Source organism: Camponotus vicinus, unplaced genomic scaffold, assembly GCF_025532165.1.
Source record: "Camponotus vicinus isolate PSW18456_S1 unplaced genomic scaffold, iyCamVici1.0 SCAF_10, whole genome shotgun sequence".
NCBI lineage: Eukaryota > Metazoa > Arthropoda > Insecta > Hymenoptera > Formicidae > Camponotus > Camponotus vicinus.
In genome coordinates this window covers 16,131,507-16,146,112 of record NW_028141946.1, presented here as the reverse complement: position 1 = coordinate 16,146,112, position 14,606 = coordinate 16,131,507, and the positions used below count along the sequence as shown (strand labels likewise).

The window sequence follows — 14,606 nt, the reverse complement described above, 5'->3', positions numbered from 1 at the left end:
CGCCGGTTAAAACCTTCAGAATGTTAATCAGGGATAACATCTTCACAACATACGTCAATAACACATTTGTGCAAAGGTGGGCCCTTTTTATGCATAATTACCCTTTAATTAAAGTTTATATTTAAAAATTCTGCCAAATTCTACAAATATATAGTATATAAATGTATGTGCAAATATATGTGATAGCAATAAAAATATATGTGAAAAAGATTATATCGCAATATATTTTCTCTCATCAAGTTGTAGGACAAAAATAAAAAAATAACGAGAATAAATAACAAATTATTTACACATTTTGGACACATATTCAACGTTCTCTTACATAATGTATGAACATTTTACGGTAATCTATATATTATTCACTTCTACGAATGAAATCACAAGAGAATCATACGACACATACATAATTTTTCTAGATAACATATTATAAGTAAACAAATTTAAACATGATTTCCTTCTAGAATGCGATAAAACATTATCAATGGATGGATATAGTTTAAAAAACATATATTATAAAGTACACTCACCCGCAAAAAGAACAGGCCACTAAATTTTAACACAATTTTTTCACATTTTTAAATAGCGATAAATCAGCAAAAAATCATCGTATCGAGATGAAACAAAGCTCAAATTAAAGCTTGAACATTTCTCTTAAAAACCAAGAAAACCAAATTTGAATTACAAAAATTTTTTTATAAAATGGCGGACGTTGAAGATAGCCTTCGAAAAATGGGAAACAAATTTTTTTTTTAAACTGTTGCGTTGCTCAGGAGAATCTACACGCTAATACACAAATGTATTAGTTTTGAAGCTCATTTATTTCCTAACAAATCCATATTTTGAACAATTTTTTACGACCTTTTTTAATAAAGTTATGCCGTTTTGAAGAAAAGTCCTATTTTGCAACATTTTCTTCAAAACGGTATAACTTTATTAAAAAAGATCGTAGAAAATTGTTCAAAATATGGATTTGTTAAGAAATAAATGAGCTTCAAAACTCATACATGTGTATATTAGCGTGTAGATTCTCCTGAACAACGCAACAGTTGAAAAAAAAAATTTGTTTCCCATTTTTCGAAGGTTATCTTCAACGTCCGCCATTTTATAAAACATTTTTTGTAATTCAAATTTGGTTTTCTTGGTTTTTAAGAGAAATGTTCAAGCTTTAATATGAGCTTTATTTCATCTCGATACGGTGATTATTTGCTGATTTATCGCTATTTGAAAATGTGAAAAAATTGTGTTAAAATTTAGTTGTCCGTTTTTTTTGCGAGTGAGTGTATATTTAAAATTTTATGATCATATTTAATATTTGCTATATATTTAAAAATTAATATGTGATAAATTGTATATATTTTCATAAAAATTACTTTAGTTTATATCCCAATTATAATAAATAATTGGGATATAAACTAAAGTAATTTTTATGAAATAAATTTTTTTCGATTTTTTAAATTCGTAACAACTTAATCCGACTTTATGTCCCTTTATGTAAAATGTATTTGTTAATTTCATGTTTTTTTTATTACAAAAAATTATCACTACTCTCTCTCTCTCCCTCCTCTTTCATAAAATTTTTACTTAATTCGATACTATATGTTATTTCATATTTAATTTGAATACATAAATAAACTAATCAACAACTTAGATCTCAAACTTTTGTTAGCAACAACGATGAACAAATATTTGCTTTGTACATTTCGCTTTTTATCTTTTCTTAGATCGAATACCGTTCTGCATTATAAAAAGTATTTAGTATTATCTAATTGTATATCTTAAATTAATTATACGTTATGTATTGGCATAGGACATAAAAAACGATGGCAGTGCAATTTCAACAGTTTGCATTAATACGTGTGAAAAGCTATTCAGTTTTCTTACTTTTATTTTCTTTGTATATATTATTAATTTTTTGGCAAAAAGATAAAACAAACAAGTAGATTTTGCGTCGTATTTGAGGTCTCAATAATCTTTTTCTCTAATTGTAAATCTTTTGTTTGAAGTACTGAAAAATTATATAAAATTTAAAATAAAAAAGAAAATTTCTTTAATTAGAAGTGGTTTTAATAGATAAGAATCATAAAAATAATAATTAAAAGGCAAACAAACCACAAGCGTTGATAGACGACACAAATATAAAAAAAAAGGTATTTATGCATAAAAGGGGCCTCCTCCCCGATTTGTTTTACTTTTAAATATGTTATAGGGGAGATCTTCCCGAGTAATTTCGTATATATATACAGGGTGTCCTAGACCACCCGTACACCCCTTTTCTTTCAAAAACTAAGCATTTTAGAGAAAAACGTTTTCGACAAAAATTGTATGGTTTTGAGGGGAACATAAGATGGTGTCATTGATTTGACCTTGGATGGCATCGTTAAGGTGAGGTCAAGGACACCTTTAATTTCCTAAATGGAACCATCTATTTTTTATTGCATATTCTTATAGCTTATGTCGAGAGCTTTCCAAAACACTATAATAAAGTATTTTTTCATCAAGTACTTTTCGAGTTATAAGGCTTGAAATAATTTCTTAATTTTACATAAACCATAAAATATCTAGTAAAATATTCATTTTTCGATTATCTTACCTTAATACTTTTATGTACAAAATAATGAGAGGAATCAATTGGTGTAAAGAAAACACAAAATTGTTTCGAAAAAAAAATGTAATTTGCAATTAACAATTACATTTTTTTTTCGAAACAATTATGTGTTTTCTTTACACCAATCGATTCCTCTCATTATTTTGTACATAAAAGCATTCACATTAAACCTATAAACTTTGAACTATGAAACCCGGAAACCTGGACTGAAAACTGTATATATGGGTTTTTGGGGTCGCTGATGCTCATGAGGTTGTTGGGCTATAACGGCGCAGGGTTTGGAATTCATCATGTCATCTTAAAATGGCCGTAATTTTGCAAGGAAAAATCGTAGATGACCATTCGACAGCTCATTTTGAAGGGAAAGAGTAGTACTAAGTGATGCAATTAGAAGAAAAGAGCTAAAAAATTTTGTGCGTTCTGTACATAACCTCAAAAGTAGCCCAAAAAGCCATTTTTCGAGTATATAACCTCAAATATCTCAAAATCCTGACGTGATGGGCCAATTCTGACCTCGGATTCGGATTCTACGCAGAAAATTACTTCGGAAATGACCCCCAGCTGCCCAACAACAAAACCTTGTAGACCTGTGTTATTAGTCAAGGCGGTAAGATTAGAAATTGGTGTCCATCAGCTCCAAGAAGCTTATATGTCACGAATCTCTCAAATCTCGAATGTTCCGAGAATTTACGAAATCTTACGATCATTTCGTTTCTTCTAAGTAGCCACGTTTTCATAACAATCGATTCGAAGCCGGCGATAATTTGTTACAATACAACAATAAGATTTCAACAACGGATGTGTATAAGACTAATAAGATTATTAAATAGCCCATTCTAGATGCTTATAATAATGATAAATACATGATAAAATATAGACGTTACAGAAATATAAGCGAAATTGAAAATAATACCAAACAATGTGTTTTGAATATGAAAGATTTATAGTTAACGGTATATTGGACATCAATTTCTGAAAATAATGGAAAACTTTGAAATTCTTTGCGGATTCGATATCTTCTAGTAAAAATAAGGATGTATGTGTTAAGAGGTTAGACGTGTCTGTACGCACATTCAGCCAATGAGCGACAGAATCCATCCGTGGCAACGGCATCGAAGCATATATTGTGAAGAGAGCATTCACACACTTTTCAGCCCAACGAATAATTGCTAGAAAACAATATTCGTGAACTAGAAAAATATGTGAGGTGCAAATGGTTGGATAGAGAATCGAGTCTTTCGCTTTCCGAGCAACTGCTCTAGATCACTGAGCTATCCAGATCTCACTTCTAATGCCGCTTTTTAACATGGTGATGTGCAACTCCAGAACGATGTTGGCATCTCGCTCGATGGATGCAATGCCAATTGCCACGGAGAATCCCTGGAAGGTTGCTCGCTGACTAAATAAGTGCCGGTGGAAGTGTTCGCATGCATTGCATGCTGACTTCCGACTGGCCTTCTGTGAGAAACGGTACCGACGAGCACAATGCTATAGAGTGACCATCCCTTAAGATCTTTCTAGTGAATAACAATATCCTCACTGTGTCAATAACAGTGGCGGATGGACCCTAAATAAGATCGTGATAAACCTTCATTAAATTTTGAATTTTCTAAAATGAATTTTTATAACTAACTATTATTTTTTCTTTTCTAGCAAACATCGCTCGAAATAATTGATTGACAGCTTCAGAATGATGGGATCTTTGGAAATACTACTATGCGGTATTGCGGCTGTATTTCTCGCTGTTTATTATTATCTTACATCGATCTATGACTTTTGGAAGTCACGTGACATTCGCGGTCCAAAACCAATACCAGTTTTTGGTAATTATAAAGATGTATTGCTTAATAAAAAGTATGAAGGTGATTATTTAAAGGACATATACAATGAGTATAAAGATGAATCCATGATTGGAATATTCACTGGAATAACACCCGCTCTTATTGTAAAAGATCCAGATTTAATTAAGGATATTCTTATCAAAGATTTTTCCAAATTTGCCAACAGAGGATTTCCTATTGTCAATGAAAAAGTATGTAAATATTTTAAATTGTATATTATAATATTCGAATAAATGTATTTCTATAAATGTGATAATTTTATATACTACGATTTTTTAATAACATAGGCCCGCGAAATTTGAGCATTTGTCAATTACAAAAAGCAGAGTAGGTGAATCTGATAGATTTTGTGACGCTAAAAACGAATCTAGCCGCAGAATTTCCTCAGCACGTCAGGTTTTTGAGTAATTTGTAGTTGAATGGCCCAAAAATCGCTATTTTGGCCAATTTCATGAATTTATTGTGGGGAAACCAAATTTTTTTGAAATATTTCTGTCAATGGCATCGTATAGTATTCACTTTCATCTTTCAAATCCACTTTCGATTACCGCCGCACGATTTTTTTCGCTTAGATATACAAGTTATAAGACCGGTCATGCATAGAGATCCAATAAGCCATTCTAAATCAACCGTGCCTCCTCTCTATCTCACTACGAATCAAAATTAGGGTAAAAACATACATTTTGAGTCTTGAGTCTTGAGTTTCTTCAATCAAATTGTTATAATTTAATAAAAATGGAAAATTTATTCGATTATAATTATGTTTTTTATTATATCGTAGATTGATCTACTGTCGCAGCATCTTGCCGCTTTAGACCATAAAAGATGGCGACCTTTAAGGATAAGGTTGTCGTCCGCTTTTACATCCGCTAAAATAAAAAAAATGTTCTCTTTAATATCCGAATGCGCCGATTATCTTGAACAATATATTGAGAAATTGGTGAGTAAAAACGAGCCTATAGAATGCCGCGAGGTAATGGCAAAATATACGACCAATGTAATCGGTACTTGTGCTTTCGGCATCGAGATGAATGCTCTATTAGACAAAGACAGCGAATTTCGTAGAATGGGAAAAATAATCTTCCTGCCAACCTGGAAAAATATTCTACGATACAGAGTGCACGAAACCTTTCCATGGCTTTACGAAATGCTCAGTTATATCAAACCACAAATGGAGCTCAACCATTTTTTCATACGTTTTGTCATAGAAACCATGAATTACAGAGAAACAAATAATGTCATTAGGCATGATTTCATTGATATACTGCGCAAGATAAGAAAGAATCCAGATAAAATGGGCGATATCAGTAAGACTGTGTACTTTTATGAAAATTTTGTGTGATACAAAAACTTTTCAAAATGATAATTTTTTAAATTCTTGAAAATGTTTATAAGTTTTTGCATACATAAATTTATAGATTAGTTGTATTATACGTTAATATTATATATTAATTGTATCAAATATTAGATTATTCATAATTTGTAATATTCGATGTAATATTCGAAGAATTAAAATTAATGGTGAAAAAATTTCATATTTCAGAGATGACCGAAAACATCATAGCTGCTCAAGCGTTCATATTTTTCGCTGCCGGTTTTGAAACTTCATCGACGACTATGAGTAATGCGCTTTACGAATTGGCATTAAATCAACAAATACAAGACAAGTTACGTGAAGAAATTAATCAAGAATACACTAAGCACGGTAGCAATTTATCATATGAAAATGTAAAAGAGATGAATTACTTGGATAAAGTTTTCAAAGGTACATCATTCAAAGAAAAAATTTAATAATAGAATGATTTGCTATTAATTTTCAGTATCAATATAATATCAATAGTTTTATTGTTAATAATTTTTAAAACATATATGTACACACACATTTGGATATTTTAAATTTCACGAACAAATTTTCAAATATATAATTCTTCCTTACATTATTCTTAATATATGCAGAAACTTTACGAAAATATCCACCAGCGACATATCTTATGCGACACTCGACATCAAGTTATACTTTTGATGGTAGCACACTTGATATACCAAAAAATTTAAAAATATTCATTCCGATTTTTGGGATTCATCGAGATCCGGATATTTATCCAAAGCCAGATGTTTTTGATCCAGAAAGATTCAATGACGAAGCAATACAAACCAGACATCCGATGCATTATCTACCTTTTGGTGATGGGCCAAGAAATTGCATTGGTAAAATGATATACATAGATTTAAATACATTTCCTTCAGTTTTGTTTGTTTTGATTTCACATGTAACATTATTTTAATCCAGAAATTTTTCTCATAATAATAATTTTTTTATTTTCAGGTACCCGCTTTGCTATTCATCAGACAAAAATTGGTCTTATAAAGATACTGCGAAACTATAAAGTTGAGATTTGCGATAAAACGCAAATATCCTACATAAGTGATCCTAAATCATTGCTATTAGCACCAAAGAATGGAATACATTTGAGGATAATTAAAATTAATCAGACTTAATTTAAGCTTTAGTACAATTCTTAAGAAACAAAGGTGGAAAAATATCTATAAATTAGAATAATAATAGCCATATCCCGATAGCATCAACATATATATATTACTGATATTGTTGTATTGTAATATCTTTATAGTTTATAAAATAATTAATAATTCGATTTAATTATTTTTAATTTATGTTATTACATGCGTGATATAACCTGTTTAATTTTAAGTTTTGGTAAATATACCGAATAGGGGACACAGCCCCAATAACCTTGACCTTGACATATGTTGTCAAGGTCACTGTCCTGAGTAACGTGCAGGAGGTTTTAGCCGTCGCTCGTTGTTTATTAAAAAGTTATTAACAAAAGAAGTTTTATAAACGGAACTTAATTTTCGAACACCGTGTACAATACAGACTTCTTGTCGCGTTGAAAGTTATAAACGTAAGTGAATAAACGTAAAGAATCCGTCCGCGGAGCCCCCGCAGGGGGACGGAACGCACTGTGTCCACGCATATACTTTGTTAGATGAAACGCATAGGTCAATAATATATGTTCATTAGCAAGTACATTGATTATAATAGAAATGTACAATAACTTAGCTATTATATAAAAAAGTAATTATTTTAAATACATTTAATACAATTAAAAAATATCACAAATGTATGTGCACGCACACACATACACACACACACTGATTGTTACACTCATCGCGTATAGCAATCAGCTGATCGCGGCGAGCGCCCCACGTAATCGCCTATATCGCGCCGTCCCCTGCCTACCTCTCGTACTCGTTCCGTAATTAGTTAACTATTTTCCTTTATAGTTTAAAAACTAAGCTCCGGGCAAAATTTTGCAAGAGGAAAAATCGTTTTAGAATTCATTCAAGAATTTGATATTTTAAAGACAAATGTTTGTTCAGAATCACACTGTATAACAAAGAATATTTTGCATATAAAATGTTTCACATCATTTGTCAATATTTTATATATCTACATTGTATAATTTACTTTCTATGTGCAGTGTGTGTGTGTGTGTGTGTGTGTGTGTGTGTGTGTGTGTGTGTATGTGTATATATGTTATGGATATACAGGGTGTTCGGAAATTCAATCGACAAATTTTCAGAGATTGTTGGGGGCACCATAAGAATCATTTTTTGCAAATGAACCTGGGGTCGGAAACGTGTCATTACATCGCTACAGCATACGGAGTGTTCGAAAGAGTCGGGACCCCGAAATATCACAAAAAATAGAAGTTTTACAAAAAATTGTTTCAAACAAAAGTTGTAGGGTGTAAAAAGGTCTATTTACTGGCGCCATGTGTTTGACCTTGGATAGCGTCGCCAAGGTCACGACAAGGCCACCTTGAATTTTTGAAGGGCTACAATAATAAAATAAAAATAAAAATTGGAGAGTTCCATTTCAAATTCCGCATTTATTTTTATGATAAATTTTTATTATTGTTTTACACGCTAAAGATATGTAGCATTTCTTCCTTTTTGAAATAAAATTACGCAATTGTTCCATGAGAAATACATTCTTATGAAACAATTGCGTAATTTTAATTTTTTTCCTTCTTAAATTAAAATTACATTATATATATATATATATATATATATATATATATAATTATATATATATATATATATATACAGGAGTCTTTTTAACTATTAGGAACTATTTAAGTCCGACCCTTATATACAGGGTGAGCCATTTTAATTAACGCACGCAATTATTTCGGAAACAAAGCATTTTAGAGAAAAATGTTTCAGACAAAAGTTTTATGGTTTCGAGGGGGCCATAAGATGGTATCATTGGTTTGACCTTGAAGAGTTATTTGAAGGTCACATGAAGGTCACCTTCAATTTCTTAAATGGAACCTACTATTTGTCATTGCATATTCTTGTAGCTTATCTCGAGAGCTTTCCAAAACACTATAATTAAGTACCTTTTCGTTAAGTACTTTTTGAGTTATGAGGCTTGAAATAATTTCTTAATTTTACATAAACCGTAAAAAATATCTTGTAAAATATTCATTTTTCGATTATCTTATCTTAATACTTTTATGTACAAAATAATGAGAGGAATCAATTGGTGTAAAGAAAACACATAGTTGTTTTTAAGAAAAAATATGGAATTGTTAATTGCAAATTATATATTTTTTCTTCAAAACAACTATGTGTTTTTCTATGTGTTTTCTTTACACCAGTTGATTCCTCTCATTATTTTGTACGTAAAAGTATTAAGGTAAGATAATCGAAAAATGAATATTTTACAAGATATTTTACGGTTTATGTAAAATTAAGAAATTATTTCAAGCCTCATAACTCAAAAAGTACTTAACGAAAAGGTACTTAATTATAGTGTTTTGGAAAGCTCTCGAGATAAGCTACAAGAGTGTGCAAAAATATATATGGTGTTCCATTTAAAAAAATTGAAGTGACCTTCACGTGACCTTCAAATGACTCTTCTGTGCCAAACCAATGATACCATCTTATGGCCCCCTCGAAACCATAAAACTTTTGTCTGAAACATTTTTCTCTAAAATGCTTTGTTTCCGAAATAATTGCGTGCGTTAATTAAAATGGCTCACCCTGTATATACAGGGTGAGTCAAAAGTATGTTTTAAAAATTTGTGTTCCTGGATAAAAAGGAAGAACAAATGTTCATATGCACATATGGTCGCAAATGCTTTGTTGTCGAGATAATGGACATAAATCAGCAGTATCAAATAATGCTTTATTTGAACGTTTACAATTTTGTTATTGTTATTTGTTTTTTTTCGTTCAAATAAAGCATTATTTGATACTGCTGATTTATGTCCATTATCTCGACAACAAAGCATTTGCGACCATATGTTCATATGAACATTTGTTCTTCCTTTTTATCCAGGAACACGCTCACAAATTTTTAAAACATACTTTTGACTCACCCTGTATATATATAAGGGTCGGACTTAAATAGTTTTGGAGATATAGGCTGAAAAAGGATAAAAATAATAAATACAAAAATTCGCGTGGAAAGTCGCAAATGTAGATATTATAATTTTACCATGTCATATATGTTTAAGAGGAAATATATTTAATAGAATATATGTATTTGTAAACTTTGCTTTTTCTTGCAAAGTACATGCGGGAACACCGCATGTTCCGTCCCCCTTACGGGGGACTCCACTTTCGGAAGATATAACCTAATCCAATCTGTGTCTGAAGTGTAGGAAATACCTTGATAAATGACATTTCGCTTTACATGGTTCATATGGTTTATATAAGTTTGTAACTTTCTGTGCGAAGCTAGATATATTCCACATTTCAGACACGGGTTGGATTAGGTTATATCTTCCGAAAGTGGAGCTCCCCCGTAGGGGACATGCGGCGTCCCCGCATGTACTTTGCAAGACAAAGTAAAGTTTACAAATACATATATTCTATTAAAATTATTTTTGTATTTATTATTTTTATTCTTTTTCAGCTTATATCTCCAAAACTATTTGAGTCCGACCCTTATATATATATATATATATATATATATATATATATATATATATATATACGAAATTACTCGGGAAGATCTCCTCTATAACATATTTAAAAATAAAGCAAATCGAAGAGGGGGCCCCTTTTATGCATAATTACCTTCATTTTGATTCACATCATTGATTTTACATAAAATCATGAAGTAAGAGAGAAGGAGATCGAACTCCATGAAGCAAGTGGTCCCGATTTGTGGCACCTAATTGAGAGGGAACCCGCTGAGGGAATAGTTTGTTATTTGGTTGGGCGCCATTTGCAATTATTAACCTTACCCGGCCAGCCCGGCTTTGGCTGCGTTCCAAAATTCACTGTCAGTACTGAAAATCTATAGTTTACGTGTGACGTACACTACAGATTTTCAGTACTGGCAGTGAATTTTGGAACACAGCCTTTACCTTAGTTGTTTACCTGTGGCTTTATGCATTTTTATCATGAAAAATGGCATGTTGGATACGCAGATGCACTACCAAAGGAAGAAAAAAAGATGCTTCAAGGAAGAAAAGCCTTTTTACAGCTCGCACAGAAAAAATGTTCAACAATTGGCGTGATAGTAGAATTGCTGCAAGAGGCATCAACGAGTTCAGCAAAAAAGTCGCATCTGTGAGTTGCATTTTCAGAATTTGCACTTTTCTGATACAGAAATGTGATTTCAAATATTTGATGACTGAAAAAGGAAAACAAGAGGCAATAATAAATAAAGAAAATGTATGTGTATACAGTGTGACGTTCTGGTAACTTCGATTAGTTGGTTCTGTGAGATAGGATCTTCCAACAGTTTTACAAGTTCGACAGAACGTCTTAGTTGTGGGTTCTTCTTGCGGTTAAGGGGGTAAAATCCCAGGATAATTAACTGCTTTGAGTTGAATTTTCTTCGCTGATGATGATTAAAGAAGTATACTCTTGTTTAAAATTTGAATTCTTTATTCTGAATTGACTTGATCTAGCGTTTTACAGTGCGAGTAAGAATCTGAGTGAGTCTAAGTCTAGAGTGAATCTATGAGAGAATGCCCGCTCTTCCGTTGTTGGAAGTGTTTTTATCATAGACATAGGAATAAAGGAACGGAGCTCTTGCTCGCGGGGGGGGGGGGGAAACCATTGCGGGACGGTGAGACGAGGTAAATTGTGCCTAAATTTGATTGGCTTTTATTTTGCGCAAGCGCAATGATATACATAATTGCATGAACTTGAAGTCTAACCTCGTAGAACTATAATTCAGTGAACTGAAAAACAGTCTATTTGTGCAACGAACTTACAAAAATTCAGTTAAATTTATAATTTTGTTCTAAAAATATTAAAATGGTGTTATGCTATGTGCCTGAAATTTATGCTGTGAAGCATGGATCATTGTATGCAAACGTTGAACGTTAATTTGAGTCTGCCGGGCATGGCGTTGTAGTCAGAGACGTTTTCTTTGTTTCTTATTCTTTTCTTTTGTTATCTGTTCGGTGTGCTGCCGCACTTGTGTTGTAGTTCGCGAAGCGAGCGCGTGTATTATTTTCTTATTCATTACGTAAACTGTTGTGTTCTTTTATTGTGCATTTAGAGTGGCATGCGAATTATATTTACTTGCATAACCAGTTCACATATGCAAATTAATATATTCAACGAGTTAAATGATCATGTGCACGACCAATTAGCGATGGAAAATCATGCCGTACATTTATTGCGTACCATTATTCAAAAATATGTAAAAATTAGATTACATTACCTCGCTTTAAATAGTATAGATAATGCCTGTTTCTACCAACGTCGTTTAACTTTAATCTTAGCTTAACTCATTCTTTGTCTCTTTCTAAAGGAACAGTTACAAGGAGACAAAGAGTGAGTTAAACTAAGATTAAAGTTAAACGACGTTGGTAGAAACAGGCATAAGTCTAATAGCAAACGTCATTTTTTTAATAAACTTGTACTGTATTGTACTTTAAAGGACAATAAAGAAATTTTTGTATCTTGATTCATAAATATTTTCATTATGTTTATTAATTTAATTTGTTTCAAAATTCATTCTTTATCCTTGATTTTAATTTCAGAATAATTATAAATTTTTATATATTTTGTTACACATTTTTGCTATTAAATCATATTACGAATATCTTTTATTCTTTTTTCATATATAGCGGTACAGACCATGCGCAGATTCGTAGCCAATAGAAAGCAGGCACATTCCCTCCCGCATTTTGGCTTCACCCCTCTCGCCTATCTCGGGAACTTATGCTCGGTCTCTGTATTCCTATGTCTATGGTTTTTATACATTTTTGAAATTGAGTGGTAGGGGTAATTTATGACAGAGTTTTAAGAACAAATTCCTTTTGGCTTATTCTATGAAAGGGATTTTTGCGAACTTCTTGGGTGGTCTTTAAGAGAAAGTTTTCTAGGAATACGTATTAACAGATTCTCTGAATTCATTGCTTGCAAGGTCGTGTCCTACATACATTATAGTAATTATAATAAATTACGATAAATGAACTTTTTCAAAGATTTACAATAATTGATTATTTAAAATATTGGTCATTTATCATGATTTTTACATAAATAAATTCTCCTTAATCTTTTAGACATATTTTACATTATTTTATATAGTTTGTATAATAAAAGGAGTTCATATTTAAAAGGATTTCCTTATATCCGTCCTTGTCTTTCCCAAGTATTACATATAAGTCTATCTCGCTCGTATAGATGATTCATATATGTCTCTCTCTCTCAGATTCGCATTTTATTATAGATGACATATAAGTGTGTCTCTCTCAGTTTCATGTTAGTTTGTGCTTGTAGCTTATTGGATGGAAGATAGTGAGAAAAGAAAAATTTCTGCTGGATCTAGGGGTCGCCGGACGTGACAATTTGTTCATCACGGTTTCATATTATATTTTACTTGTATGTTTATATTTTTTTGTTTACGTTTACGCTATCTGTAGCGTTTTTGGTTACGTTTACGCTATCTCTAATTAATATTCTAATATAAATATTCTAATAAAAATAAGGTAAACAATTTAAATTTATAGAATTAGAATTTAATACAATTTAATACAATTAAAAAATATCACAAATGTATGTGTACACACACACACGCGGGGGGTGCAAGGGGGGGGCCTTCGGCCCCCCTCCCGCAACCACCCTGCCGGTAGGCAAGGTGGACCTCGCTTTACAACTTACAGCATATATCCATTGTGATTAAACTCTTCGCAATGCGTCCCCTATCGGCGGGGTGGTTGCGAGAGGGGGGCCGAAGGCCCCCCTTGCACCCCCGTGTGTGTGTGTGTGTGTGTGTACACATACATTTGTGATATTTTTTAATTGTATTAAATTGTATTAAATTCTATATAAATTTAAGTTGTTGGGCCCTTTTTATGCATAATTACCTATATTCTCTCTTCTTAAGCATACATGATGTAGTAAAATTATATTCTATTCATAAACTTTTTTTGTTAATAACTATTTAATAAATAACAAACGGCTAAAACCTTTTGGAAGTTATTCAGAAAGATGACCTCGGTAAATGTAAACAGAAAAATATAAACATATTTAGAATGTAACGAAAAGATGATACAAGTAAGTATAAAATTTCAAAATCGCATATCTCAGGAACGAAGAGAGACCGCCGCAAAATTCAAACAATGTATTACTTAGGAATGTATCCTCTACAACATATGTGAAAATAAAAATTTTTCGAGCTGTGTAACCTAAAGTAAACATTTACCGAATGAATGAATGCTGAATATTTTGCGTAAGGAACTGTAAACTGTCAACTGCACTGTCTGTCGCGCCTTGCGCTTGCATTTTTTAAAGTTATTGCTCCTTCTCCTTACTGGATGATGGGAAACTTTTCGAACAAATGAAATAATTTCAATTACTTCCTTCTTAAAGATAAGGAGATCGATTTTTGGAAGGAGAGGCGTTTTTTAAGATTTTAATTGGTTAAGCCCTTTGACTTAAGACTTAGCTCCATTCAGTAGAAAGTGGGAGTAAATAGATTAACTTATCGTTAAGGACACTTGAGCTATATAAGATTAGAACTAAGAGATTATTTTATGTAAATTAAGAAAAGTTTTTCAAAAGTTTTATTCTCTGTAATTTATATAGCTTTGTACATTATTTTAATTACTTTAAGACGCCGATTGCATCAAGGAGTTACTTAAATTATCTGATGT

The 14,606-nt window shown here is 31.7% G+C and overlaps 1 protein-coding gene across 4 annotated transcripts; it reads left to right on the top strand.

Annotated features, from left to right (window-relative positions):
* Window positions 1–1,857: 1,857 nt before the first annotated feature.
* Window positions 1,858–8,309, top strand: LOC145960394 (putative cytochrome P450 6a13). 4 transcript variants are annotated; one of them, XM_083079821.1, is made up of 7 exons: window positions 1,858–2,147; window positions 4,259–4,428; window positions 4,558–4,637; window positions 5,228–5,753; window positions 5,990–6,211; window positions 6,403–6,654; window positions 6,773–8,309. In XM_083079821.1, the coding sequence occupies exons 2-7, from the start codon at window positions 4,296–4,298 to the stop codon at window positions 6,943–6,945; spliced, it is 1,386 nt and encodes a 461-aa protein (XP_082935947.1). In that variant the 5' UTR covers window positions 1,858–2,147; window positions 4,259–4,295; the 3' UTR covers window positions 6,946–8,309. The 4 variants fall into 4 exon arrangements, with proteins under 4 accessions (XP_082935947.1, XP_082935946.1, XP_082935944.1 ...); XM_083079820.1 differs by having other exon boundaries at window positions 4,259–4,467; XM_083079818.1 differs by having other exon boundaries at window positions 4,259–4,637.
* Window positions 8,310–14,606: the final 6,297 nt, after the last annotated feature.

Bases quoted from the DNA above. Each gene is read 5' to 3' on its own strand.
- LOC145960394 (XM_083079818.1), top strand. From the start codon at position 4,296: ATGATGGGATCTTTGGAAATACTACTATGCGGTATTGCGGCTGTATTT. The intron at 5,754-5,989 runs GTAAGACTGTGT...TTCATATTTCAG, and splicing joins AGATAAAATGGGCGATATCA to AGATGACCGAAAACATCATA. The intron at 6,212-6,402 runs GTACATCATTCA...TAATATATGCAG, and splicing joins CTTGGATAAAGTTTTCAAAG to AAACTTTACGAAAATATCCA.